General features: G+C 43.9%; 1 protein-coding gene across 2 annotated transcripts in view; it reads left to right on the top strand.

The window, feature by feature from the left end:
• The window catches only part of IMPG1 (interphotoreceptor matrix proteoglycan 1), a 538,528-nt gene that overhangs the window by 216,051 nt on the left and 298,194 nt on the right, over nucleotides 1–24,283 (top strand). For both annotated transcript variants that reach the window (XM_068281513.1, XM_068281514.1), the window contains exon 10: nucleotides 16,251–16,483. In XM_068281513.1, coding sequence (XP_068137614.1) covers nucleotides 16,251–16,483 — 233 coding nt within the window. The remainder of the gene's footprint in view (nucleotides 1–16,250; nucleotides 16,484–24,283) is intronic.

Raw genomic sequence — 24,283 nt, 5'->3', positions numbered from 1 at the left:
TGGAAGATGGCCTGGTGGGAAGAAGGGCAGCAAAGAAGCCATTTCTCTCCCAAAAAAAACATCAGGGACAGATTGATCTTCTGCAGAAAGTATGGTGAATGGACTGCTGAGGACTGGGGCAAAGTCATATTCTCCAATGAAGCTCCTTTCCGATTGTTTGGGGCATCTGCAAAAAGGCTTGTCAGGAGAAGAAAAGGTAAGCGTTACCATCAGTCCTGTGTCATGCCAACAGTAAAGCAACCTGAGACCATTCCTGTGTGGGTTCACTCACAATTTTTCCAAAAAACACAGCCATGAATAAAGAATGGTATCAAAACACCCTTCAACAGCAACTTCTTCCAACAATCCAACAACAGTTTGGTGGAGAACAATGCATTTTCCTGCACGATGGAGCACCATGTCATAAGGCAAAAGTGATAACTAAGTGGCTCAGGGACCAAAACATTGACATTTTGGGTCCATGGCCTAGAAACTCCCCAGATCCTAATCCCATTGAGAACTTGTGGTCATTCCTCAAGAGGCGGGTGGACAAAAAAAAAACAACTAATTCTGAGAAACTCAAAGAAGTGATTATGAAAGAATGGGTTGCTATCAGGCAGGATTTGGCCCAGAAGTTGATTGAGAGCATGCCCAGTCGAATTCCAGAGGTCCTAAAAAAGAAGGGCCAACACTACAAATACTGTCTCTTTGCATAAATCTCATGTAATTGTCAATAAAAGCCTTTGAAACGTATGAAGTGCTTATCATTATATTTCAGTACATCACATAAACAACTGAAACAAAGATCTAAAAGCAGTTTAGCAGCAAACTTCGTGGAAACTAATATTTTTGACAGTGTCAAAACTTTTGGCCACGACTATATAGTATGTGTGTTATTTACCAATATCTGATTAACATTAATGTGATGGGTAAAGGTGCCCATTACCAGTGTGATTTAAGTGAACAATCTTATTTTGATAAGATCAGTCCCCCAGATCAAAAGAATCATATTTATTAAATCCAGAGAATTAAAGAATCAAACTTGTCATCTTATCTAAACCAGGTATGATTGTATCTATGGAAAAAACTACCACACCAATTGACCATTCCTTAAAATAACAATCTATCATTTAGGATAGCTTAGACCCACTAGCTTCTCTGTTTGCATATAAAACAATCTGAATAAACGAATCAAAAAAAAATAGTTCATTAAAAATTGTACTGTAAATGGCGCCTTAACATACACATCAAGTCTGATCAGGGATTAGATTGCAAAAAGCAGCAATCATGCCTGATTTACACATGACAGATCACAGAGATGTAAGCAGAGTGAAAGTTATGCTATCAAATACTGGACATAAAAAGCGTATGTTGTAATTGCATTATTAAGACTTACAGTGTCAGGTACTAGCAATGAGAAGAGTGTTTGGTGCTAGCAATGAGAAGAGTGCCTGGTGCTAGCAATTAGAAAAGTATCTGGTGCTAGTACAATGACAAGAGTGTCTGGTATTAACAATGAAAGAGTGTCTGGTACAAGTACAATAAAAAGAGTGTCTGGTACTAGCAATGAGAAGAGTGTCAGGTACTAGCAATGAGAAGGGTATCTGGCACTAGCAATGAGAAGAGTGCCTGGTGCTAGCAATTAGAAAAGTATCTGGTGCTAGTACAATGACAAGAGTGTCTGGTATTAACAATGAAAGAGTGTCTGGTACAAGTACAATAAAAAGAGTGTCTGGTACTAGCAATGAGAAGAGTATCTGGTACTAGTACAATAACAAGAGTGTCTGGTATTAGCAATGAAAGAGTGTCCAGTTCTAGTACAATGAGAAGAGTGTCTGATATTAGAAATGAAAGAGTGTCTGGTACTAGAACATAGAGAAGAATATCTGGTACCAGCAATGAAACAGTGTCTGGTACTAGTACAATGAGTAGAGTGTCTGGTACTAGTACAATGACAAGAGTGTCTGGTATTAACAATGAAAGAGTGTCTGGTACAAGTACAATGAGAAGAGTGTCTGGTACTAGCAATGAGAAGAGTATCTGGTACCAGCAATGAAACAGTGTCTGGTACTAGTACAATGAGTAGAGTGTCTGGTACTAGTACAATGAGAAGAGTGCCTAGTAGTAGCAATGAGAAGAGTGTCTGGTACCAGCAATAAACAGTGTCTGGTACTAGTACAATGAGAAGAGGGTCTGGTACTAGCAATGGGAAGAGTGTCTCGTACTAGAAATGAGAAGAGTGTCTGGAACGAGCAATGAGAAGAGTGTCTGGTACTAGCAATGTAAAAGAGTCTGGTACTAGCAATGGGTAGAGTGTCTGGTACTAGCAATAAGAAGAGTGTCTGGTACTAGCAATGGGAAGAGTGTCTGGTACTAGCAATGAGAAGAGTGTCAGGTACTAGCAATGAGAAGGGTATCTGGTACTAGCAATCAGAAGAGTGTCTGGTGCTAGCAATGAGAAAAGTGTCTGGTGCTAGTACAAAGACAAGAGTGTCTGGTATTAGCAATGAAAGAGTGTCTGGTACTAGTACAATGAGAAGAGTGTCTGGTACTAGCAATGAGAAGAGTATCTGGTACTAGTACAACGACAAGAGTGTCTGGTATTAGCAATGAAAGAGTGTCTGGTACTAGTACAATGAGAAGAGTGTATGATATTAGCAATGAAAGAGTGTCTCGTACTAAAACAATGAGAAGAGTATCTGGTATTAGCAATGAGAAGAGTGTCTGGTACCAGCAATAAACAGTGTCTGGTACTAGTACAATGCGAAGAGTGCCTGAAACTAGCAATGAAACAGTGTCTGGTACTAGTACAATGAGAAGAGGGTCTGGTACTAGCAATGAGAAAAGTGTCCAGTACGAGCAATGAGAAGAGTGTTTGGTACTAGCAATGTAAGAGTGTCTGGTACTAGCAATGGGAAGAGTGTCTGGTACTAGCAATGAGAAGAGTGTCTGGTACTAGAAATGGGAAGAGTGTCTGGTACTAGCAATGAGAAGAGTGTCAGGTACTAGCAATGAGAAGGGTATCTGGCACTAGCAATGAGAAGAGTGTCTGGTGCTAGCAATTAGAAAAGTGTCTGGTGCTAGTATAATGACAAGAGTGTCTGGTATTAGCAATGAAAGAGTGTCTGGTACTAGTACAATGAGAAGAGTTTCTGGTACTAGCAATGAGAAGAGTATCTGGTACTAGTACAATGAAAAGAGTGTCTGGTATTAGCAATGAAAGAGTGTCTGGTACTAGTACAATGAGAAGGGTGCCTGGTATTAGCAATGAGAAAAGTGTCTGGTACTAGCAAAGAAACAGTGTCTGGTACTAGTACAATGAGAAGAGGGTCTGGTACTAGCAATTGGAAGAGTGTCTGGTACTAGCAATGGGAAGAGTGTCTGGTACTAGCAATGGGAAGAGTGTCTGGAACGAGCAATGAGAAGAGTGTTTGGTACTAGCAATGAGAAGAGTGTCTGGTACTAGCAATGAGAAGAGTGTCTGGTACGAGCAATGAGAAGAGTGTCTGGTACGAGCAATGGGAAGAGTGTCTGGAACGAGCAATGAGAAGAGTGTTTGGTACTAGCAATGAGAAGAGTGTCTGGTACGAGCAATGAGAAGAGTGTCTGGTACGAGCAATGAGAAGAGTGTCTGGTACGAGCAATGAGAAGAGTGTCTGGTACTAGCAATGTAGGAGTGTCTGGTACTAGCAATGGGAAGAGTGTCTGGTACTAGTACAATGAGAAGAGGGTCTGGTGCGAGCAATGAGAAGAGTGTCTGGTACGAGCAATGAGAAGAGTGTCTGGTACGAGCAATGAGAAGAGTGTTTGGTACTAGCAATTTAAGAGTGTCTGGTACTAGCAATGTAAGAGTGTCTGGTACTAGCAATGACAAGAGTGTTTGGTACTAGCAATGAGAAGAGTGTCTGGTACAAGCAATGAGAAGAGTGTCTGGTACGAGCAATGAGAAGAGTTTCTGGTACGAGCAATGAGAACAGTGTCTGGTACGAGCAATGAGAAGAGTGTCTGGTACTAGCAATGTAAGAGTGTCTGGTACTAGCAATGGGAAGAGTGTCTGGTACTAGTACAATAAGAAGAGGGTCTGGTGCGAGCAATGAGAAGAGTGTCTGGTACTAGCAATGTAAGAGTGTCTGGTACTAGCAATGGGAAGAGTGTCTGGTACTAGTACAATGAGAAGAGGGTCTGGTGCTAGCAATGGGAAGACTGTCTGGTACTAGCAATGAGAAGAGTGTCTGGTACTAGCAATGAGAAGAGTGTTTGGTACTAGCAATATAAGAGTGTCTGGTACTAGCAATGTAAGAGTGTCTGGTACTAGCAATGAGAAGAGTGTTTGGTACTAGCAATGAGAAGAGTGTCTGGTACGAGCAATGAGAAGAGTGTCTGGTATGAGCAATGAGAAGAGTTTCTGGTACGAGCAATGAGAACAGTGTCTGGTACGAGCAATGAGAAGAGTGTCTGGTACTAGCAATGTAAGAGTGTCTGGTACTAGCAATGGGAAGAGTGTCTGGTACTAGTACAATGAGAAGAGGGTCTGGTGCGAGCAATGAGAAGAGTGTCTGGTACGAGCAATGAGAAGAGTGTCTGGTACTAGCAATGTAAGAGTGTCTGGTACTAGCAATGGGAAGAGTGTCTGGTACTAGTACAATGAGAAGAGGGTCTGGTGCTAGCAATGGGAAGACTGTCTGGTACTAGCAATGAGAAGAGTGTCTGGAATGAGAAATGAGAAGAGTGTTTGGTACTAGCAATGAGAAGAGAGTCTGGTACGAGCAATGAGAAGAGTGTCTGGTACCAGCAATAAACAGTGTCTGGTACTAGTACAATGCGAAGAGTGCCTGAAACTAGCAATGAAACAGTGTCTGGTACTAGTACAATGAGAACAGTGCCTGGTATTAGCAAAGAGAAGAGTGTCTGGTACCAGCAATAAACAGTGTCTGGTTCTAGTACAATGCGAAGAGTGCCTGAAACTAGCAATGAAACAGTGTCTGGTACTAGTACAATGAGAAGAGGGTCTGGTACTAGCAATGAGAAAAGTGTCCAGTACGAGCAATGAGAAGAGTGTTTGGTACTAGCAATGTAAGAGTGTCTGGTACTAGCAATGGGAAGAGTGTCTGGTACTAGCAATGAGAAGAGTGTCTGGTACTAGAAATGGGAAGAGTGTCTGGTACTAGCAATGAGAAGAGTGTCAGGTACTAGCAATGAGAAGGGTATCTGGCACTAGCAATGAGAAGAGTGTCTGGTGCTAGCAATTAGAAAAGTGTCTGGTGCTAGTATAATGACAAGAGTGTCTGGTATTAGCAATGAAAGAGTGTCTGGTACTAGTACAATGAGAAGAGTTTCTGGTACTAGCAATGAGAAGAGTATCTGGTACTAGTACAATGAAAAGAGTGTCTGGTATTAGCAATGAAAGAGTGTCTGGTACTAGTACAATGAGAAGGGTGCCTGGTATTAGCAATGAGAAAAGTGTCTGGTACTAGCAAAGAAACAGTGTCTGGTACTAGTACAATGAGAAGAGGGTCTGGTACTAGCAATTGGAAGAGTGTCTGGTACTAGCAATGGGAAGAGTGTCTGGTACTAGCAATGGGAAGAGTGTCTGGAACGAGCAATGAGAAGAGTGTTTGGTACTAGCAATGAGAAGAGTGTCTGGTACTAGCAATGAGAAGAGTGTCTGGTACTAGTACAATAAGAAGAGGGTCTGGTGCGAGCAATGAGAAGAGTGTCTGGTACTAGCAATGTAAGAGTGTCTGGTACTAGCAATGGGAAGAGTGTCTGGTACTAGTACAATGAGAAGAGGGTCTGGTGCTAGCAATGGGAAGACTGTCTGGTACTAGCAATGAGAAGAGTGTCTGGTACTAGCAATGAGAAGAGTGTTTGGTACTAGCAATATAAGAGTGTCTGGTACTAGCAATGTAAGAGTGTCTGGTACTAGCAATGAGAAGAGTGTTTGGTACTAGCAATGAGAAGAGTGTCTGGTACGAGCAATGAGAAGAGTGTCTGGTATGAGCAATGAGAAGAGTTTCTGGTACGAGCAATGAGAACAGTGTCTGGTACGAGCAATGAGAAGAGTGTCTGGTACTAGCAATGTAAGAGTGTCTGGTACTAGCAATGGGAAGAGTGTCTGGTACTAGTACAATGAGAAGAGGGTCTGGTGCGAGCAATGAGAAGAGTGTCTGGTACGAGCAATGAGAAGAGTGTCTGGTACTAGCAATGTAAGAGTGTCTGGTACTAGCAATGGGAAGAGTGTCTGGTACTAGTACAATGAGAAGAGGGTCTGGTGCTAGCAATGGGAAGACTGTCTGGTACTAGCAATGAGAAGAGTGTCTGGAATGAGAAATGAGAAGAGTGTTTGGTACTAGCAATGAGAAGAGAGTCTGGTACGAGCAATGAGAAGAGTGTCTGGTACCAGCAATAAACAGTGTCTGGTACTAGTACAATGCGAAGAGTGCCTGAAACTAGCAATGAAACAGTGTCTGGTACTAGTACAATGAGAACAGTGCCTGGTATTAGCAAAGAGAAGAGTGTCTGGTACCAGCAATAAACAGTGTCTGGTTCTAGTACAATGCGAAGAGTGCCTGAAACTAGCAATGAAACAGTGTCTGGTACTAGTACAATGAGAAGAGGGTCTGGTACTAGCAATGAGAAAAGTGTCCAGTACGAGCAATGAGAAGAGTGTTTGGTACTAGCAATGTAAGAGTGTCTGGTACTAGCAATGGGAAGAGTGTCTGGTACTAGCAATGAGAAGAGTGTCTGGTACTAGAAATGGGAAGAGTGTCTGGTACTAGCAATGAGAAGAGTGTCAGGTACTAGCAATGAGAAGGGTATCTGGCACTAGCAATGAGAAGAGTGTCTGGTGCTAGCAATTAGAAAAGTGTCTGGTGCTAGTATAATGACAAGAGTGTCTGGTATTAGCAATGAAAGAGTGTCTGGTACTAGTACAATGAGAAGAGTTTCTGGTACTAGCAATGAGAAGAGTATCTGGTACTAGTACAATGAAAAGAGTGTCTGGTATTAGCAATGAAAGAGTGTCTGGTACTAGTACAATGAGAAGGGTGCCTGGTATTAGCAATGAGAAAAGTGTCTGGTACTAGCAAAGAAACAGTGTCTGGTACTAGTACAATGAGAAGAGGGTCTGGTACTAGCAATTGGAAGAGTGTCTGGTACTAGCAATGGGAAGAGTGTCTGGTACTAGCAATGGGAAGAGTGTCTGGAACGAGCAATGAGAAGAGTGTTTGGTACTAGCAATGAGAAGAGTGTCTGGTACTAGCAATGAGAAGAGTGTCTGGTACGAGCAATGAGAAGAGTGTCTGGTACGAGCAATGGGAAGAGTGTCTGGAACGAGCAATGAGAAGAGTGTTTGGTACTAGCAATGAGAGGAGTGTCTGGTACGAGCAATGAGAAGAGTGTCTGGTACGAGCAATGAGAAGAGTGTCTGGTACGAGCAATGAGAAGAGTGTCTGGTACTAGCAATGTAGGAGTGTCTGGTACTAGCAATGGGAAGAGTGTCTGGTACTAGTACAATGAGAAGAGGGTCTGGTGCGAGCAATGAGAAGAGTGTCTGGTACGAGCAATGAGAAGAGTGTCTGGTACGAGCAATGAGAAGAGTGTTTGGTACTAGCAATTTAAGAGTGTCTGGTACTAGCAATGTAAGAGTGTCTGGTACTAGCAATGACAAGAGTGTTTGGTACTAGCAATGAGAAGAGTGTCTGGTACAAGCAATGAGAAGAGTGTCTGGTACGAGCAATGAGAAGAGTTTCTGGTACGAGCAATGAGAACAGTGTCTGGTACGAGCAATGAGAAGAGTGTCTGGTACTAGCAATGTAAGAGTGTCTGGTACTAGCAATGGGAAGAGTGTCTGGTACTAGTACAATAAGAAGAGGGTCTGGTGCGAGCAATGAGAAGAGTGTCTGGTACTAGCAATGTAAGAGTGTCTGGTACTAGCAATGGGAAGAGTGTCTGGTACTAGTACAATGAGAAGAGGGTCTGGTGCTAGCAATGGGAAGACTGTCTGGTACTAGCAATGAGAAGAGTGTCTGGTACTAGCAATGAGAAGAGTGTTTGGTACTAGCAATATAAGAGTGTCTGGTACTAGCAATGTAAGAGTGTCTGGTACTAGCAATGAGAAGAGTGTTTGGTACTAGCAATGAGAAGGGTATCTGGCACTAGCAATGAGAAGAGTGTCTGGTGCTAGCAATTAGAAAAGTGTCTGGTGCTAGTATAATGACAAGAGTGTCTGGTATTAGCAATGAAAGAGTGTCTGGTACTAGTACAATGAGAAGAGTTTCTGGTACTAGCAATGAGAAGAGTATCTGGTACTAGTACAATGAAAAGAGTGTCTGGTATTAGCAATGAAAGAGTGTCTGGTACTAGTACAATGAGAAGGGTGCCTGGTATTAGCAATGAGAAAAGTGTCTGGTACTAGCAAAGAAACAGTGTCTGGTACTAGTACAATGAGAAGAGGGTCTGGTACGAGCAATGAGAAGAGTGTCTGGTATGAGCAATGAGAAGAGTTTCTGGTACGAGCAATGAGAACAGTGTCTGGTACGAGCAATGAGAAGAGTGTCTGGTACTAGCAATGTAAGAGTGTCTGGTACTAGCAATGGGAAGAGTGTCTGGTACTAGTACAATGAGAAGAGGGTCTGGTGCGAGCAATGAGAAGAGTGTCTGGTACGAGCAATGAGAAGAGTGTCTGGTACTAGCAATGTAAGAGTGTCTGGTACTAGCAATGGGAAGAGTGTCTGGTACTAGTACAATGAGAAGAGGGTCTGGTGCTAGCAATGGGAAGACTGTCTGGTACTAGCAATGAGAAGAGTGTCTGGAATGAGAAATGAGAAGAGTGTTTGGTACTAGCAATGCGAAGAGAGTCTGGTACGAGCAATGAGAAGAGTGTCTGGTACCAGCAATAAACAGTGTCTGGTACTAGTACAATGCGAAGAGTGCCTGAAACTAGCAATGAAACAGTGTCTGGTACTAGTACAATGAGAACAGTGCCTGGTATTAGCAAAGAGAAGAGTGTCTGGTACCAGCAATAAACAGTGTCTGGTTCTAGTACAATGCGAAGAGTGCCTGAAACTAGCAATGAAACAGTGTCTGGTACTAGTACAATGAGAAGAGGGTCTGGTACTAGCAATGAGAAAAGTGTCCAGTACGAGCAATGAGAAGAGTGTTTGGTACTAGCAATGTAAGAGTGTCTGGTACTAGCAATGGGAAGAGTGTCTGGTACTAGCAATGAGAAGAGTGTCTGGTACTAGAAATGGGAAGAGTGTCTGGTACTAGCAATGAGAAGAGTGTCAGGTACTAGCAATGAGAAGGGTATCTGGCACTAGCAATGAGAAGAGTGTCTGGTGCTAGCAATTAGAAAAGTGTCTGGTGCTAGTATAATGACAAGAGTGTCTGGTATTAGCAATGAAAGAGTGTCTGGTACTAGTACAATGAGAAGAGTTTCTGGTACTAGCAATGAGAAGAGTATCTGGTACTAGTACAATGAAAAGAGTGTCTGGTATTAGCAATGAAAGAGTGTCTGGTACTAGTACAATGAGAAGAGTATCTGGTATTAGCAATGAAAGAGTGTCTGGTACTAGTACAATGAGAAGGGTGCCTGGTATTAGCAATGAGAAAAGTGTCTGGTACTAGCAAAGAAACAGTGTCTGGTACTAGTACAATGAGAAGAGGGTCTGGTACTAGCAATTGGAAGAGTGTCTGGTACTAGCAATGGGAAGAGTGTCTGGTACTAGCAATGGGAAGAGTGTCTGGAACGAGCAATGAGAAGAGTGTTTGGTACTAGCAATGAGAAGAGTGTCTGGTACGAGCAATGAGAAGAGTGTCTGGTACGAGCAATGAGAAGAGTGTCTGGTACGAGCAATGGGAAGAGTGTCTGGAACGAGCAATGAGAAGAGTGTTTGGTACTAGCAATGAGAAGAGTGTCTGGTACGAGCAATGAGAAGAGTGTCTGGTACGAGCAATGAGAAGAGTGTCTGGTACGAGCAATGAGAAGAGTGTCTGGTACTAGCAATGTAGGAGTGTCTGGTACTAGCAATGGGAAGAGTGTCTGGTACTAGTACAATGAGAAGAGGGTCTGGTGCGAGCAATGAGAAGAGTGTCTGGTATGAGCAATGAGAAGAGTGTCTGGTACGAGCAATGAGAAGAGTGTTTGGTACTAGCAATATAAGAGTGTCTGGTACTAGCAATGTAAGAGTGTCTGGTACTAGCAATGACAAGAGTGTTTGGTACTAGCAATGAGAAGAGTGTCTGGTACAAGCAATGAGAAGAGTGTCTGGTACGAGCAATGAGAAGAGTTTCTGGTACGAGCAATGAGAACAGTGTCTGGTACGAGCAATGAGAAGAGTGTCTGGTACTAGCAATGTAAGAGTGTCTGGTACTAGCAATGGGAAGAGTGTCTGGTACTAGTACAATAAGAAGAGGGTCTGGTGCGAGCAATGAGAAGAGTGTCTGGTACTAGCAATGTAAGAGTGTCTGGTACTAGCAATGGGAAGAGTGTCTGGTACTAGTACAATGAGAAGAGGGTCTAGTGCTAGCAATGGGAAGACTGTCTGGTACTAGCAATGAGAAGAGTGTCTGGTACGAGCAATGAGAAGAGTGTTTGGTACTAGCAATATAAGATTGTCTGGTACTAGCAATGTAAGAGTGTCTGGTACTAGCAATGAGAAGAGTGTTTGGTACTAGCAATGAGAAGAGTGTCTGGTACGAGCAATGAGAAGAGTGTCTGGTATGAGCAATGAGAAGAGTTTCTGGTACGAGCAATGAGAACAGTGTCTGGTACGAGCAATGAGAAGAGTGTCTGGTACTAGCAATGGGAAGAGTGTCTGGTACTAGTACAATGAGAAGAGGGTCTGGTGCGAGCAATGAGAAGAGTGTCTGGTACGAGCAATGAGAAGAGTGTCTGGTACTAGCAATGTAAGAGTGTCTGGTACTAGCAATGGGAAGAGTGTCTGGTACTAGTACAATGAGAAGAGGGTCTGGTGCTAGCAATGGGAAGACTGTCTGGTACTAGCAATGAGAAGAGTGTCTGGAATGAGAAATGAGAAGAGTGTTTGGTACTAGCAATGAGAAGAGAGTCTGGTACGAGCAATGAGAAGAGTGTCTGGTACGAGCAATGAGAAGAGTGCCTGGTACTAGCAATGTAAGAGTGTCTGGTACTAGCAATGGGAAGAGTGTCTGGTACTAGCAATGAGAAGAGTGTCTGGTACTAGCAATGGGAAGAGTATCTGGTACTAGTACAATGACAAGAGTGTCTGGTATTAGCAATGAAAGAGTGTCTGGTACTAGAACAATGAGAAGACGGTCTGGTACTAGCAATGAAACAGTCTCTGGTACTAGTACAATGAGTAGAGTTTCTGGTACTAGTACAATGAGAAGAGTGCCTGGTATTAGCAATAAGAAGAGTGTCTGGTACCAGCAAAGAAACAGTGTCTGGTACTAGTACAACGAGTAGAGTGTCTGGTACTAGTACAATGAGAAGAGTGCCTGGTATTAGCATTAAGAAGAGTGTCTGGTACCAGCAATGAAACAGTGTCTGGTACTAGTACAATGAGAAGAGGGTCTGGTACTAGCAATGGAAAGAGTGTCTGGTACTAGCAATAAGAAGAGTGTTGGTACTAGCAATGAGAAGAGTGTCTGGTACTAGAAATGAGAAGAGTGTCTGGAACATGCAAAGCAATGAGTCCCTAGTACTAGCAATGAGAAGAGTGTCTGGTACGAGCAATGAGAAGAGTGTCTGGTACTAGCAATGAAAGAGTGTCTGGTACTAGCAATGGGAAGAGTGCCTGGTAGGTACTTGCAATGAAAGAGTATCTGGTACTAGTAATGAGAAGAGGGTCTGGTACGAGCAATGAGAATAGTGTCTGGTACTAGCAATGTAAGAGTGTCTGGTACTAGCAATGGGAAGAGTGCCTGGTACTTGCAATGGGAAGAGTGTTTGGTAATAGCAATGGGAAGAGTGTCTGGTACTAGCAACGAGAAGAGTGTCTGGTACTAGCAATGGGAAGAGTGTTTATGACTAGCAATGGGAGCAGTGTCTGGTACTAGCAATGAGAAGAGTGTCCGGTGCTAGCAATGAGAAGAGTGTCTGGTACTAGCAATGGGAAGAGTGTTTGGTACTAGCAATGGGAGCAGTGTCTGGTACTAGCAATGGGAAGAATTTCTGGTACTAGCAATAAGAAGAGTGCCTGGTACTTGCAATGGGAAGAGTGTTTGGTAATAGCAATGGGAAGAGTGTCTGGTACTAGCAATGAGAAGAGTGTCTGGTACTAGCAATGGGAAGAGTGTTTAATACTACCAATGAGAAGAATTTCTGGTACTAGCTATAAGAAGAGTGCCTGGTACTTGCAATGGGAAGAGTGCTTGGTACTAGCAATGGGAGCAGTGTCTGGTACTAGCAATGAGAAGAGTGTCTGGTGCTAGCAATGAGAAGAGTTTCTGGCACTAGCAAAGAGAAGAATGTCTGGTACTAGCAATAAGAAGAGTGTGTGGTACTTGCAATGGGAAGAATGTTTGGTACTAGTAATGGGAAGAGTGTCTGGTACGAGCAATGAGAAGGGTATCTGGTACTAGCAATGAGAAGAGTGTTTTGTACTAGCAATGGGAAGAGTGTCTGGTACTAGCAATGGGAATAGTGTCTGGCTGTTACTAGTAATGAGACAATGTTTGGTACAAGCAATGAGAAGGATATCTGGTAATAGCAATGAGAAGAGTGTCTGGTATTAGCAATGAGAAGAGTGTTTGGTATTATCAATGAAAGAAAGTCTGGTACTAGCAATGATAAGAGTGTCTGGCTGGTACTAGTAATGAGAAGAGTGTCTGGTACCAGCAATGGGAAGAATATCTGGTACTAGCAATGCGAAGAGTGTTTGGTACTAGAAATGAGAAGAGTGTATGGTACTAGCAATGGGAAGAGTGTCTGGGTGGTACAAGTAATGAGAAGTGTATCTGGTACTAGCAATGGGAAGAGTGTTTGGTATTAGCAATGAGAGGAGTGTCTGGCACTAGCAATGGGGAGAGTGTTAGTACCAGCAATGAGAAGAGTTTATGGTACTAGCAATGAACAGAGTGTTTGGCTGGTACTAGTAATGAGAAGAGTGTCTGGTACGAGCAATGAGAAGGGTATCTGGTACTAGCAATGAGAAGAGGGTTTGGTACTAGTAATGAGAAGAGTGTATTGTATTAGCAATGAGAAGAGTGTCTGGCTGGTACTAGCAATGAGAAGAGTGTTTGGTACTAGCAATGGGAAGAACATCTGGTACTAGCAATGATAAGAGTGTATGGTATAAACAATGAGAAGAGTGTCTGAGTGGTACTATTAATGAGAAGAGTGTCTGGTATGAGCAATGAGAAGGGTATCTGGTAATAGTAATGAGAAGAGTGTTTGGTACTAGCAATGAGAAAAGTATCTGGTACCAGCATTGGGAAGAGTGTTTGGTACTAGCAATGAGAAGAGTGTGTGGTACTAGCAATGGGAAGAGTGTTTGGTACTAGCAATGAGAAGAGTGTCTGGCTGGTACTAGTGATGAGACAATGTCTGGTATTAGTAATGTGAAGAGTGTATTGTACTAGCAATGAGAAGAGTGTCTGGCTGGTACTAGTAATGAGAAGAGTGTCTGGTATGAGCAATGAGAATGGTATCTGGTACTAGTAATGAGAAGAGTGTCTGGTATGAGCAATGAGAATGGTATCTGGTACTAGCAATGAGAAGAGTGTATGGTACTAGCAATGAAAAGAGTGTCTGGCTGGTATTAGTAATGAGAAGAGTGTCTGGTACTAGCAATGGGAAGAATGTCTGGTACTAGCAATGCGAATAGTGTTTGGTACTAGAAATGAGAAGAGTGTATGGTACTAGCAATGGGAAGAGTGTCTGGGTGGTACAAGTAATGAGAAGAGTATCTGGTACTAGCAATGGGAAGAGTGGTACTAGCAATGAGAAGAGTGTCTTGCACTAGCAATGGGAAGAGTGTTTGGTACTAGCAATGAGAAGAGTTTATGGTACTAGCAATGAACAGAGTGTCTGGCTGGTACTAGTAATGAGATAATGGGCTCGATTCACAAAGCGGTGATAACCCAGTTAAAGACTTTAGGCGTGATAACCATTTTATCATGCCTAAACTCAGTTTAGGCATGATAAGTTTAGGCATGATAAGTTTAGGCATGATACGTTTAGGCATGATAAGTTTAGATAAGTTTAGATTGTGCGCAAAGTCCCGCACGCAAAGCAGCGCCATTAAACTCTATGCAAAGTGCACCAGACTTTGCTAGCGCAAAACTTTTGATCAGCTGTGCACTGCGGTGCTAACCCAGTTGGTGCTTAAACTTATCATGCCTAAAAACTTATCACACCTAAACTTATCACACCTAAACTTATCATGCCTAAACTGAGTTTAGGCGTGATAAAGGGCTTTTCACTAGCGTGCTAACTGTTAGCATCGCTTTGTGAATCAGGCCCAATGTCTGGTCTTAGTAATGTGAAGAGTGTATTGTACTAGCAATGAGAAGAGTGTCTGGCTGGTACTAGTAATGAAAAGAGTGTCTAGTACGAGCAATGAGAATGGTATCTGGTACTAGCAATGAGAAGAGTGTATGGTACTAGCAATGAAAAGAGTGTCTGGCTGGTACTAGTAATGAGAAAAGTGTCTGGTACAAACAATGAGAAGGGTATCTGGTACTAGCAATGAGAAGAGTGTTTGGTAGTAGGTACTAGCAATGGGAAGAGTGTCTGATACTAGCAATGGGAAAAGTGTTTGGTACTAGTAATGAGAAGAGTGTATTGTACTAGCAATGAGAAGAGTGTCTGGCTGGTACTAGTAATGAGAAGAGTGTTTGGTACTAGCAATGGGAAGAGCATCTGGTACTAGCAATGGGAAGAGTGTTTGGTACTAGCAATGGGAAGAGTGTATGGTACTAGCAATGAGAAGAGTGTTTGGTACTAGTAATGAGAAGAGTGTATTGTACTAGCAATGAGAAGAGTGTCTGGTTGGTACTAGCAATAAGAAGAGTGTTTGGTACTAGCAATGGGAAGAGCATCTGGTACTAGCAATGGCAAGGGTGTTTGGTACTAGCAATGAGAAGAGTGTATGGTACTAGCAATGAGAAGAGTGTCTGGGTGGTACTAGTAATGAAAAGAGTGTCTGGTAGGAGCAACGAGAAGGGTATCTGGTACTAGTAATGAGAAGAGTGTTTGGTACTAGCAATGCGAAGAGTATCTGGTACTAGCATTGGGAAGAATGTTTGGTACTAGCAATGAGAAGAGTGTGTGGTACTAGCAATGGGAAGAGTGTTTGGTACTAGCAATGAGAATAGTGTCTGGTACGAGCAATGAAAAGGGTATCTGGTACTAGCAATGAGAAAAGTGTCTGATACTAGCAGTGAGAAGAGTGTCTGGTGTTAGCAATGAGAAGAGTGTCTAGTGCTGGCAATGAGAAAAGTCTCTGGTACTAGCAATGATAACAGTGTCTGGTGCCAGCAATGATAACAGTGTCTAGTACTAGCAATGAGCTCAAGCACCAGTTAAAGCAGTTTCTTCAATCGACACATATTCCAACACTCTGCACTAATGATATGTCAAGAAAACTAAAAATAATACAAGCAATATATGGTCCACCAGCAATATTAAGCAGGTTAGTGAATGCCCCTTTTTTATGTAGCGTCATATATTTTATTTTAGGGAAAATTGTCAGCCAGTAAAAATAATCTCCCTGAACATTCAGAAGTGTGTATTGATGATTAGTTACATGACAAATTCCGTTCGTTGACTCTCCACATCTTTCTGCTGCTGCAGATTATTGTTACTCAGTAGGAGCACACAAAGATGTCATAATTACACTTTAAGGGCACCTACATGAGTTCATTTCACATTCAATCCCAGATAGCAACTCAATATAATTTTTATTATTCATTTATATAACACATTTTCTGCAGTTCTTTGCAGAGTACGTTGAAAAGTCACATCACTAATATGTTACATTAAATTTCATACATCACAAGGTTGCTCTTAATCTGCTCCCGCCACTAGATGAGCATTCTGGGGATCACAAAAAGAAACCTCCCAGAAGCACGTTATATTATTAGCACAAATTACAGTCAGTTTATTCTTTCTGGTTCAATCTGATAGCACGTAGTGTTGCTGTTTCCTATTTAAACTGCTTAGTGAGTGCATTTTAGTGTCTGTAGTGTTGTGTATGCTAGAGTAGAACATTTGGAAAAATAAGATAAGGACTTTTTAATGTACCGCAAACTCAATATATTCAATATACTTGCTTTTCATTCTGCAGATCTGATAGCATTGTAGTGCGTTATGCTGTGGTCTTTGAAAGAGGCAACACTGAATCTAAAAATAACATTGATGAGACACCTACTATCGCATCTAACAAAGTTGAAAATGGTAACAATGAAGAGGCAAAAGAAATGTCATACACTGTGATAGAACTACAGCAGATGGTTGCCATGGCTCTGCATGATGATCGATCTCTGCCTGTGGACCTCCAAACACTCTTATTTTCAGATGGTGAGTAAATAAAAAGACTGAGGATTTTCCAGTCTTTAGTAAATTTAATGATTCCTTTAAGAAAAGATGAGAGAAAATCAATTTCCTTTTATTTATGTGTCATGGAGTTATTGTCTGGCTTTTATGGGTACCACTTTTGTTGTTATTCAGTTTTAGAGAAGTGACAGATTTCAAGAGCTCTATGTTATATTTCAGCTAGGAATTATTGTTTGATGCATGGGATTTTATAGACATGATGAGTGTAGCTATGTTCGTGCACTTGTGGCACTTGTAGCATTAAAAAGACTTTGTACTGAAAGGGACACTGCTTTTATTTGAACTAACAAAGGGAGCCACTGCCTTTGCCATATCATCCAAATCCGCACTGGACAGTAACATATGAACAATACAGAGGCAGTTCTATAATTCAGTAGTCCTGATTCACTATTTTTTACATGCAGAGGCAGTGCTTGCAGAGATTAGTGGACACACATGATATACTAATAGGGACTAACTAAGAGTGAGCAGGGAGTCACTGAAGATGGAAGAAAGACCTATGAATTGTTGCAGAATGTATTATCCTTTATTCTGCTAAGATTGCAATGTCTTTATACATAATTAATTAATGTTAAAAATGTAAAAGGATCCATCACAGTCCTCTGTTAAAGCAGACCAGAACTCGGAACTCACTCTCTGCTCTAAAAGATAAGAAACTGAATCAGAATCATAACAGCATAACCTTTAAAGAAAAATATTTCCTTATTATAGCTTATAGAAATCCTACAGAGATGCTGCAGTGTGGTTACTTCCTGGTTTGCTGGGAGCAGAGAAAGGCTTAACCTCCTGTGTTTACATATTAGCTCAGAACTCAGCAGAGAGCTGCCAGCTCAAACTACACTAGCTCATCACTTGCTGAGAAGGGAGAAGAATTTGACAGGGTCTTCTCTATAAACACACAGGGTGGATTTTTTTTTCTGTTTCCACTAACTACCTTGAGACCACTCCATGCCCATGGGCGTGGCCGCGGCGGCAGCCCCAGGACCGCCCAATGCCGATTGGCGTCAAGTCTTGGGGCTGCATTTTGCAGGAGATCACACACAGGCTGTGCACGCATCTCCTGCTTGGGGGGCGGAGCTCCGCCCCGCCTTCAGTCTCCGAGCGGCTATTGCTGCTCGGGAGACTGTTAGACGGCGAAACCGCCGTCTTTACTGTTAGTACAGCGCTGCGATCAGAAGCAGCACTGTACTGGGGACAGCCCCGACACGGCTGTCCCCCTGGGAACAAGAGAGTGATCGGCTCTCATAGGCAGAAGCCTATGATAGCGGATCGCCGTGATTGGCCAGCTGGGGGAGAGAGAGAGGATTGAAAAATAGATTAAAAAAAACCCAGTAAAAAACAGTAAAAAAAACAAACATAAATATTTATCAAAAAAAAAAAAAAAACAACTTGGGGGCGATCAGACCCCACCAACAGAGAGCTCTGTTGGTGGGGGGAAAATGAGGGGGGAATCACTCGTGTGCTGTGTTGTGCGGCCCTGCAGCTTGGCCTTAAAGCTGCAGTGGCCATTTTAGAGAAAATGTGCCTGGTCTTTAGGGGGGTTTACCACTGTGGTCCTCAAGTGGTTAAACCTCAAAAGAAAGGGGTCATTCATGTATCTTTAGCGGTGATTCACCTGGGAACCAGAGGTGTGGATGAACCCCTTGTCATTTTCATTGAACAGGGGTGTTTTTACGGTGTGGCTTGGTATTGTTCAGGCAGCAGAACCCACACTTGACTGTCCAAATATTCTGAATACTACCATCCTGCATGGAGCAAGGGAATTTGAAAAAAAGGTTAAGAATGGGATCATTTTTTCTTGTATTTATGAAAAAAAAAATTACATGTGATTTATTAATAAAAGCATCCATACATAAACTAGGGAAATATCTTTCAGCAAGACAGAACAAATAAAAAACTTTTCCATACCTGACTTTATTAGTAATAATAAATGTAGCGAGACAGACTGGATCGCTAATGAATGTAACAGGGCCTCTTAGTGGATACCGCCTCCAGTGGCACCCTGCCTCCTAGAATCATGCAGACACCAGTATCAATGCAATATATTTATTCCCCACTGACCAACGTGATCTAATGGGGTGAAGTAAGCAATAGAAAATATAGCACTAATCAAACACTTGTTAACTCAGCAAGATCATAACAGTAACAGTAATACGCTTCACACATTCAAAGTGCATAGAAAGTGTATGTCCAAGGTAGCCACCTCCTGCGCCCCTCCAGTGTCACTCGAAACAAGTGTACACTAGACTGGCACAGAACGCACCGCAGCAAAGGGACAAGCTTAATAAACTGCAATCAACACACGGTAGTAACCTCTTGCGCCCCTCCAGTGTCACTTTAAAGGAGTGCACACTACACTGGCGAAAGACGCACAACCATAGCAAAGAAACAAACTTAAGACAATGCAATCAGTAGCACAATCTTATTTAACTCCCGACTGGCCAGTGGGCTATAGTGCAGTTGCACTCGGGGTACCCCTTTAAGGAACATTATGTGCACAGTTGGGCGCCTTGTGAAGAAGGTGCAGCAGCAAGAAGACTCCTGATGCACTCAGCAACAACAGCATAGATGCCAGTGATGTGAGAGGGGACAGGTTAACCAGGCTACAGTTCAGAATGGCAGGCTATGGCAAACAGTCCTGACATACACTGTCCACAGTTTGTTGTAAGAGGAGTGGTATGACTCCCAAACCTCTCAGCAAGGTTAATGCCCCTCTATCACTGCAAAGATGGTTCCTACCATGAGGTGCAGGGCCAGTCCCTGATAATGGTCACTCAGCAGGTGCAGAACTCACAGGCAGAAGTTTTGAGGAGATTGAGATTCACAAACTTTGTAATCCAGCTAAAATGGTTCCTTCTGAAGTCCACGCGGCTTGTACAATCCAGACTCCACCAACCTCACAGGTTCACACAGTTCTGGTCCGGCAGCTGTATCCTTTCACCAAGATCCAGCAGCAAGATTCAGCTCAGGGTGCAGCAAATCTGTGTCACAGGATCCCTTCTTCACACTCAGCAATCAAATGGAAGCCAGTCCTATGGATTTAGGCCTGAAGATCCAGTCCCAGTCACTCCAGACCTCACTCCCAGGCTCTAGGCACACCAGCCACACCTCAGCTCCCAGCAGCCTCTGCTCACTCCAGCCTCTCTTCCAGAATTCTCTGCAGTCTTAAAGGAACTATGCCCTCTAAAGGCAGCAGTACATAACATAACAATAACAGCACATTATATGGTGTTACATTAAGAATGCCCTTACAACTAAAACACTAACTAAAGTGAAAAGAATGTCAGACCAATGATAAATAAACAACAAAAACAACTTCTTTTCACAAGCAATTTTAATCTTGTCTGGGAAAGTGAGGTAGCTTTTTCACAGAATTTTTTGTGCAAATCATATTATGCAAGTGTTTATTTTCAAGCTATCACTGACAGTAGGCTATAAAGCTAATGATATTCACAATTGCAGCGGGCCCAGATGCCTGTATTTTAATTCTGTACTGGATCTCCTACCTGTAAATGCATAAAGGAACAATATGCATGTTTCAGCAAGTGTTCAGAAGTAATGCATTCATATGCTTTATGGACATATTCTGGACGTAATGACTTATATGAATTATGTACCTTTTGGACCACCACAAAGCTCCTCAATTGCTGTGCACTGTAGTACGATAATAAAAACACAGATAGAAACCATTGTTTAGGGCTCCTTTCACATTATACACATTGTGTTGTAAAAAGATCGCAATGCAATGGTGCCAAAAAGATCATACATTAGAAGTGTGATGCGACATGTACAGTGAAGCATAGAGTACTATTGAAATTATGCTTTACTGCCACTGTAAACATGCCCTGTAAATACACCGCATGCTGTGCCTAATCCCAGCAGAACCTACCATGCAGGGCAGTTTCTAGGCTAAATTTCACCCAGTTCGAGAGTCAAAAAATTCTGACCACCAGCCCAGGGCAAAAAGAGTGCCCCCCTACCCCCAGCCAGGGAGTCACACTGTTAGACCATCACCATGGTGGGTTCTGACCACCAGCCCAGGGAAAAAAGAGCGCCCCCCTCCCCCTTCCCCAGTAGCCACATCAGAAAGAGAGAGGCAGTGCAGTACATAGACTGCCTGCCTTACTGCCTATTTACCATGAGGTCCATCTCATGGTAGGTGGAACTGGAAGAAGGCGCCGGGCCAGGATCGGTGGGGGTCAGGGCGGGGGACCATGGAGGTGCTAGCAGGCAGCGGCAGCAAGGGCAAGGGCCAAGGCACACACTAGCAGCAGTGGCAGCGAGGAGCCCGAGTCCAACTGGCCAAAAAGACTCCACCTTCTGGGGCTGGGCTCCGCGGCACACTGCTGCTGCACACAGGGGTGAGCCTGGGGTGCCTGGCACCTGGGTGCAAGATTTTCTCTGGCGCCTATGGGAGTGGTTAAATTAACCATGCCCAACCACATAACCACACCCATGTCCTGCCTAATCACACCCACACCTTCCACCTCTTTACGTATGCATGTGATACTCCATTCCTACCCCTCTTCCATGGGCTTGCTCCTGGCTGGCTTTGGCTGCCTGCCAGTCTGCTAGACTGACTCAGGTTGAGAGGCTCTGCGAGTGCGACGCAGTCACACACTGTGTATTTATGGCTGCCTGTGGCCACCCTACTCTCGTTTGCTGTCGTCGGCTCCTCCCCCCGCCAAGCCCAAGCGTGAGGTAGGCTGCCTGTATCTTTCCCATTGCGCCGCACAGCCTGCCAGTGTTGCCAACCTTTCTCGTAATTTTTTACTGACAAATACCTAAAAATTTACTGACAAAAGATTATTTTTACTGACAAAATTTCCCCACTAAATGCACATAAGAGACAGCGTTTCACCAGTAAATGCACGTAATGACAGACAGCTTTTCACCAGTAAATGCACATAATAAGAGACCGCTTTTCACCATTAAATGCACATAAGAGACTGCTTTTCACCAGTAAATGCACATAATAAGAGACCGCTTTTCACCAGTAAATGCACATAATAAGAGACCGCTTTTCACCAGTAAATGCACATAAGAGACCGCTTTTCACCAGTAAATACACATAATAAGAGACCGCTTTTCACCAGTAAATGCACATAATAAGAGACCGCTTTTCACCAGTAAATGCACATAAGAGACCGCTTTTCACCAGTAAATGCACATAATAAGAGACCGCTTTTCACCAGTAAATGCACATAATAAGAGACCGCTTTTCACCAGTAAATGCACATAATAAGAGACAGCTTTTCACCAGTAAATGCACATAATAAGAGACAGCTTTTCACCAGTAAATAATGACAAACAGCCAGTGTCCCCAGTACATGTAGCCAGCCTGGACCCCCTTTAGGCAGTGAGTGACAGGGAGCCCCTTTAGGCAGTGAGTGACAGGGAGCCCCTTTAGGCAGCGAGTGACAGGGAGACCCTTTAGGCAGTGAGTGACAGGGAGACCCTTTAGGCAGTGAGTGACAGGGAGCCCCTTTAGGAAGTGAGTGACAGGGAGCCCCTTTAGGCAGTGAGTGACAGGGAGACCCTTTAGGCAGTGAGTGACAGGGAGACCCTTTAGGAAGTGAGTGACAGGGAGCCCCTTTAGGAAGTGAGTGACAGGGAGCCCCTTTAGGCAGTGAGTGACAGGGAGCCCCTTTAGGAAGTGAGTGACAGGGAGCCCCTTTAGGCAGTGAGTGACAGGGAGCCCCTTTAGGCAGTGAGTGACAGGGAGACCCTTTAGGCAGTGAGTGACAGGGAGCCCCTTTAGGAAGTGAGTGACAGGGAGCCCCTTTAGGCAGTGAGTGACAGGGAGACCCTTTAGGCAGTGAGTGACAGGGAGCCCCTTTAGGCAGTGAGTGAAAGGGAGCCCCTTTAGGCAGTGAGTGAAAGGGAGCCCCTTTAGGCAGTGAGTGACAGGGAGCCCCTTTAGGAAGTGAGTGACAGGGAGCCCCTTTAGGCAGTGAGTGACAGGGAGCCCCTTTAGGCAGTGAGTGACAGGGAGACCCTTTAGGAAGTGAGTGACAGGGAGCCCCTTTAGGAAGTGAGTGACAGGGAGCCCCTTTAGGAAGTGAGTGACAGGGAGCCCCTTTAGGCAGTGAGTGACAGGGAGCCCCTTTAGGCAGTGAGTGACAGGGAGACCCTTTAGGCAGTGAGTGACAGGGAGCCCCTTTAGGAAGTGAGTGACAGGGAGCCCCTTTAGGCAGTGAGTGACAGGGAGACCCTTTAGGCAGTGAGTGACAGGGAGCCCCTTTAGGCAGTGAGTGAAAGGGAGCCCCTTTAGGCAGTGAGTGAAAGGGAGCCCCTTTAGGCAGTGAGTGACAGGGAGCCCCTTTAGGAAGTGAGTGACAGGGAGCCCCTTTAGCTAGTGAGTGACAGGGAGTCCCTTTAGGAAGTGAGTGACAGGGAGCCCCTTTAGGAAGTGAGTGACAGGGAGTCCCTTTAGGAAGTGAGTGACAGGGAGCCCCTTTTAGCTAGTGAGGGACAGGGAGCCCCTTTAGCTAGTGAGTGACAGGGAGCCCCTTTAGCTAGTGAGTGACAGGGAGTCCCTTTAGGAAGTGAGTGACAGGGAGCCCCTTTAGGCAGTGAGTGACAGAGAGACCCTTTAGGCAGTGAGTGACAGGGAGCCCCTTTAGGAAGTGAGTGACAGGGAGCCCCTTTAGGAAGTGAGTGACAGGGAGCCCTTTTAGGAAGTGAGTGACAGGGAGTCCCTTTAGGAAGTGAGTGACAGGGAGCCCCTTTAGCTAGTGAGTGACAGGGAGACCCTTTAGAAAGTGACAGGGAGCGCCTTTAGGCAGTGAGTGACAGGGAGACCCTTTAGGCAGTGCGTGACAGGGAGCCCCCCAGCCGCCGCCACCGCTCCCGCTCCCCCCTCACCTTGCAGACCTCAGAATCAGCGGCGACTCGACCAGTACGAGCGGGCGCCGGACGTACCCGCTCTATATGCGGAAGTGATGTCACTTCCGCATATCAGTGCGGGCGCTGGGTCCTAGCTCCCGCACGATTGGTCGCCGCCTGATCGAGGTCTGAGTGAGGCGCCTGCAGGGGGGGGAGCAGCGGCGGCGACCACAGGGACGGCCTGGCGCCCCCCAATCTGTCACTCTCATCGGCGCCCCGTTCAGCAGAACCGGCTGAACGGGGAAAGAAACGGCCCTGCTACCATGCCACAGCGGTTATTCGCCAATGTGATTATACCACAGACATATAATTGCATCAAGTTGGGATGCGACTAGATTGTAAGCCCCTTCAAGGGACAATTAGTGACAAGACAATATACTCTGTACAGCAAAGATGTTGGCGCTATATAAATGCGAAATAATAATAATGGAATTACATTGTCTGGTGTAATGGAATGCAATGGACACCTAAGGAGCCTAAGAGTAGTATATTAGCTTTGTACGATGCTCAAAAAACAGACATTCATTGAGAGTATAATGAAAAAAGAGAAGAGTTAGGCACTGCCATATTTATAATGGAATAACTGTTACGTCCATCTGAGCGTGCAGTCCATGCTGCTTTCCAGAAATTTCCTACTAAGACCTTTTTAGAAAGATATATTGCAATACAAATTTGTCACAGATTCATCACTAATTTGCAGTGCATTCAACCAATTACAGTTATTGGTTTCTGCCAGCATTCATGCTGAGGAACATTTTTGGTGCTTTTTAAAACATGAATGGTGTAATCCAATGCCAGCAAAGTACTGCACACCCTGGCTTGCAGATCCACTTCAATTTGTTGTTATTTTATATGTCAATAGTTTTGAACTGTATA

Source organism: Hyperolius riggenbachi, chromosome 4 (assembly GCF_040937935.1).
Source record: "Hyperolius riggenbachi isolate aHypRig1 chromosome 4, aHypRig1.pri, whole genome shotgun sequence".
Taxonomy (NCBI): Eukaryota; Metazoa; Chordata; class Amphibia; order Anura; family Hyperoliidae; genus Hyperolius; species Hyperolius riggenbachi.
The sequence above is the reverse complement of the archived record's forward strand: the minus strand, read 5'-3'. Positions and strand labels throughout refer to the sequence as shown.